Below are 5,344 nucleotides of genomic sequence, written 5' to 3'. Positions count from 1 at the left end.
TCGCCTTCATCGTTCTAACCAGCAATCAGCCTAGTGTTTTCGGAGGTACGATTTGTTCAGGAAAATAACCGATTCCATTAATAAAGCTGATAATGTTATAACTATGCAGCTTCGATTGATCAGCCAGACGTATGCATCTGCACGTTACAGTATGATCCAGTGTGCGGTACGGACGGGAATACTTACGGTAATGCGCCCTCCAGTGCCTAACAAAACAAAATACCGCCGTTGGCCTTGGCAAAGCTATGACGGTGAATGCAAAATAGGCGAAGGAAAAGGAGAAGAAGAAGCTGCTGAATGCGGGTGTACATTTTGCACGCCCCTGTTTGCGGCACGGACGGGAAACCTACGACAATGAGAACTGCATGGAAGTTGAAATTACCAAATGCGGGACTGTTCTTGATTCAACGGTTAAGAAGGCCTATGATGGAGGCAAGCAAGTGAACAAACCGTCAGAAAAAATGTGCTTGTGCACAGTATTATGCCCAGTTTGCGGTACTGATGGCCAATACGTACTCTAACATAGATTGTTTCAAAAACGAAATCACTAAATGTGGAACGATCAAGTCGTCTGTAACTATTTGCTCGCAACGGTGCATGCTAATAAATGGGGACAACCAGCGGGCACCAGCTAACAAGTGATAAAATGTGACTCATATTTTTAAAAGAGAATTGGCAAAAATGGAATGTAGAAAAATTTTCAAGTATATTTCCATAGTCTAAATAAAAAGATATTATCGCCTCCTATATTTAATTTCTATTGCAAATCAAAATAAACTGCTACGAATCCCAGTTTATATGGTTTAAAAAATAATTTTGTTTTAAAAATGGAAATCTTGCTGCTACCCTGTTTATCTTCAGCTTCTTGGTACGGGTTGCGTGAAAATGGTTTACTATTGTGAAAAAATTTGTGGCCCTTAATGCAGATGTCAGAAAGAAAGAATGGCTAGATAAATAAAAGTTTATGTGTTCCTGGCAGCCTCAAATTTTCTCTTGCAATGTATTTTTAAGTTCACTAAATGAAAAAAACCTGTTACCTAAAGGTATATCTGCTTGGTTCTCTTCCTAATAACGGGTCCTTTTTCGGTCAAATTTTCAGACGGCAACTGCGGAGATCTTTTAAGAACTTCGTCACATCCAACTTGTACGAATTCTGCATCAAGCTGACACTTTGAAGTGCTGGCTTTGTGGGTCAAAGCATCTTCCTCGTTGCTTTCTGGCTGGAGTGATTGCCAGTTTCCGCTTCCGTGGATGCGGGGAGCACTAAACAAACAATTCGTACAAGTTTATATAGATTTTATTTTCCTTTGTTGCCTTCTGCTTAAAGGTTTAACAGTCACAATGTACCCCAATTTCCTCGTGCACGTACAGACTACCAGAATTTCCTTAAAAGAACGCCTTTTACAGCCCACCCGTGGAATTACTGAGAGAAATTTTTCTCAAAAATTTTCGATTCGTTAGAAATCGAGTCATTGGAGAAGCATACAAATTCTGGATAAGTCAAAAGCGTACGTAACCTAGGCTACTAAATACATTTGCATATTGCACGCTGACTGATAGAAAATAGGCTACTTTATATAGATCAACTGATTATGAGGTCACATGGAAAAGTCAAATAAGATAAACTTTTTACTTCAGTTTGTGGAAAAAGCGGACATTAAACTCTAATGTAGGTGTTAGGCAAAGCTACGCATTCAACAACTAAATGATTTGCAGGAGTGAAAAAAATGCGGAAAAAAGTAGTTTTAGTTACACTGATGATATTGTAGAATCTTCTAAAATTAGCTAACCATCCGTTGCTAGCTGCAAAATTGATAATTCCTAAATGTGCTGCGTAGTGTCTGGCTTGTTTTTGCAGCATGGGGCCTGTAATCCGGAGACCATTTGCTGCCTGCTGTTGGTACCTATGACCGTCGGAAGTTGGAGAATTGAGATCGTATAGATGTATGTTTTCAAACAAAACATGTGTGAGTATTACTGTGGTATAATAATAAACGTTTTTATGACTTTAAGTAAACAGCTGTGTACAACAAGATTCGAGAATCCGCTAAACCTATTTAGCAAGCATATGTACGTCACGTGATTCGAGAAATTACGTTCAGAAGATAATAAAGACAGAAAGAATTTGCTATTTCTCAAACTAGCTAAATTGAAAATCAAGATGGCTGGATAAATAATTTTTAAGGTTCACTTTACAATGCAAATGTTAACGAAATATTGACTTTATCAGTTTAGCTAAGCCAGCTTTCCAAAATGTTTATGTTTTTGCTAAAATATTAGGTGTAAAAAATAGTAAAAGGCAATTAATGAAATTTAAATAAAAAATTAAAACGGGTACCATTCATGAACGGAGCGGTTGATCTGTTCGTTTCTTGTGTGTCGAAAACGTTTTCTCGCCCCAATTGAAGGATTATTACGGCCCATCACCTCCCATTCACGAATGTATCTCTCCTTTTGAGCCAGGGTGTTGAGTATCTGCGTTTTTCCGCAGCCAAACTGGGCAGCTAACTAAAATCAAGTCGACATTCTATTTTAGTTGCTTTGACGGTTACAAATTTATCAACAGGTTATCCCGTGAAAAAGAAGGATGAGGATGAAAATAAAAACCTGTCGCATGGATTTGCCCATCTGTCGCGCTTCGATTACTTTGATCCGTTCAGAGAGAGACAATCCGAGACGGGTTTTCGGTGCCGTCGGTGGAAGTGGCTGAGACTGCTGCTCCGGATCGGCCATCACGTACCACACCAAGTATTTATCACACCAAAACTCATGTGCTCTGGTCTCACGATTCACAGACACTATGAGCACGTTCTGCTGTTGTGTCCGGGCTACAAGAGAGTGGAGGGAAGCAAATGACTTGCAAAAGAGGTCCGAGTCCGAGTTAGAGTAGCAGTCAGGAAGACGACAAGGAGGAGGAGGAGGAGGAGCGGCAAGAGGGTTGAAAGAGTATATTAGCCTCAGGCTTGTTGGCTGAAGAAGAAGACGATGTGGCGCATATCTTGCAGTCCGTCCTACCTCAAGACTCAAGGTCTTTGAACTGAAATTCGAGTCCCCCTCTCCAAAAGTCGTCCGGAGCCGATGACGTTTCCAAGGTTTTTCAGTTTACACTAAACCATGTCCACATTAGAGGCTTTTTTTTTGTCTCTCTCGCAAACCCGAAAGTTGGTACACTGTTGGTAGCAGTCTAACAATATATGAGGTTGCCAAATCTCATTTAGATACGGAGACGAAAGCTTTAGGCAAAATTGACTTTATTTTGTTTTTCGCGGCTCCGTCTGCCGAGAGTAGAAAACGATTGGTCTGCAAGAAGACTGGTTGCGTCGCTGGATAAAAACTTCATATATGGAACAGCTGGTTAGAAATGCGGTCCGACGGTGTGTTCCAGACTTGCAGTTGCTATCCGAATCGTTTTTATACACGTTCCTCTTCTCTTTCTAGTTCTTTGTATCCGCGTTTGGCTTTCACGGCGCCGGTCGTTTGATGCGAATGTATGAAAGGAAAAAAAAGAACACCCTTTTTTTTTAATTTTAAATGCGGAGTCGAGGAGTACACCGAAACCTTGATATTATAAGACTACTCAGGTGGAAAACGAAAAATTTTAATTAAATAAATAAAACAACGTAGGATTCTGTCAAAATTGTTAAGCACACCAAAGAAGAAAAAAGGGAAAAAAAGCCTCCGAGCGAACACTTTTGGTATTGGGTAGTGATTTTGTTTTCGCGTCCTTTTGTTACAAGTTTAGACCCTTGCAGCGTTAGTCGTCCAGACAAGGATTACAGATAACATTCTCGATGGTGTAATTCTGAACTACAAGAAGGGACGGGAGAGAGAGAAGAAAGAATGGAAATGAAAGAGAGAGAGAGAGAAATAGAGAGAAGGAGAGAGCGTGCATAGCCGCCTTGAGGGTAGCAACGGTCCGCAGCGTTATGTTGTGAGCGTTACATCACTGGTTGGTTCTGCTCCAACCAAAGAATAGTGAGCTCCATTGCGTCATGGCATATTCGGATCTATCCCTCTCTGTAACTCGTGACTGCCTTGTAGTTAGTACAATCTCCTGGCTATAATCGCTATACTTTTTACGTGAAAATCAAGTCGTTTGACTTCTTCGTTATAACATATTCTTATTTGGTCATGTTATTGCGAACATAAAGTCTGCGCACAGACACCATTCCGAAGAATGGCGTTTGCTAATGTTTGATAAAAAGTTTTTTTTTTTTTTTCTTTTTCCAAAGCAGATGTCAGATTTGTCTAGGGTTATCTAAAAAAAAATTAATGAACTTTGTGTTGATTGACAACCAAAACGGGAAAAGAAAACAGTTTGCCTACTTCGTAAAATACAATTAAACTATAGACAACAGACGAGAAACAGACTATTTAAATGTTTTTAAAATATGTCTTTAAAGTAATTGCCCTTTCGATAGTTTTGGTGTCATAGAGTCCACACTTGACGACCCAAAAATACCACGGTATTGTAAAATGAGGATCTTTTTTCCCCTTTATATTGCGACTAAGGCCTACCGAGAAGACAATGTCTTGAAGCAGGTAGAGAGCTCGTAAATTTTTCAGCTAAAAGAAACCAGACCTTAAACAGAATGATGATAGCCTCTGGCCATAATATCTGAATGTAACTGACTTTGACCATGCTTTCTGTTTTTGGGCTAGCAACAAAATACTCTTGTTTGGACCTCTAGAACAGTTTTCAAAGTTTTGCTATTTTCTTTTTATCTATTTCGGTTTATTTAATTGAACTACACTTACCGTGGATGATGTTAATTTTTGGATCTTTAAACTGCTTTTTAAATTGTATGGTACAAAATGTTACTGCTCACTTGCCGACAATTACGTAAACAGTCGTTGTTTGCCTAAGTTGATTAGGCGTAGAGAGGGAGAAGTCACTTTTTCTGTCCCGCTTTACAATTTCGTAATCGGGTCAAGTGGGTCAAGCACAATTACGAGGAGTTGAAAGGTATTACGTTATACTAAAAGAAATGGTGAACTCCTAGATTAGGACAACACACTATGGCTGAAGACATTTTTCCCGATATGGAAACTGAAAGACATTCGGTATCCCTCTTTGCTGACGGGGCTAGTGTGCTACGTGTATGCCACCAACTCGCCAGTGGTATGCCGACAGACGGTTACATATTCCGATATACCTTTCGCGCCAGCGTCACACTTTTATTCTGTTTACTTTCAATTATTCGTTCTCTTGTATTGCATTCGTACGTTCGTATCTCCTGTATAATATTTGTGTTCAGATGTTGATTGGTATCTCCAAACCTTCTGTTCAAATCGTGGTTCCAACAGACAACAGATGGCGATAGGCTCTGGTTCATTTTCGCTG

At 39.7% G+C, this 5,344-nt stretch overlaps 1 protein-coding gene across 1 annotated transcript; it reads right to left on the bottom strand.

Annotated features, from left to right (window-relative positions):
• Nucleotides 1-1,037: 1,037 nt before the first annotated feature.
• LOC130695432 (tigger transposable element-derived protein 4-like) lies at nt 1,038-2,869 on the bottom strand. The gene is given in 5 exon segments (XM_057518569.2): nt 1,038-1,230; nt 1,232-1,263; nt 1,754-1,904; nt 2,339-2,508; nt 2,608-2,869. Coding segments are annotated over 5 exon segments (672 nt in total). The 5' UTR covers nt 2,734-2,869.
• Nucleotides 2,870-5,344: the final 2,475 nt, after the last annotated feature.

The sequence above is a fragment of the Daphnia carinata genome, chromosome 3 (assembly GCF_022539665.2).
Source record: "Daphnia carinata strain CSIRO-1 chromosome 3, CSIRO_AGI_Dcar_HiC_V3, whole genome shotgun sequence".
Lineage (NCBI taxonomy): Eukaryota > Metazoa > Arthropoda > Branchiopoda > Diplostraca > Daphniidae > Daphnia > Daphnia carinata.
The sequence above is the reverse complement of the archived record's forward strand: the minus strand, read 5'-3'. Positions and strand labels throughout refer to the sequence as shown.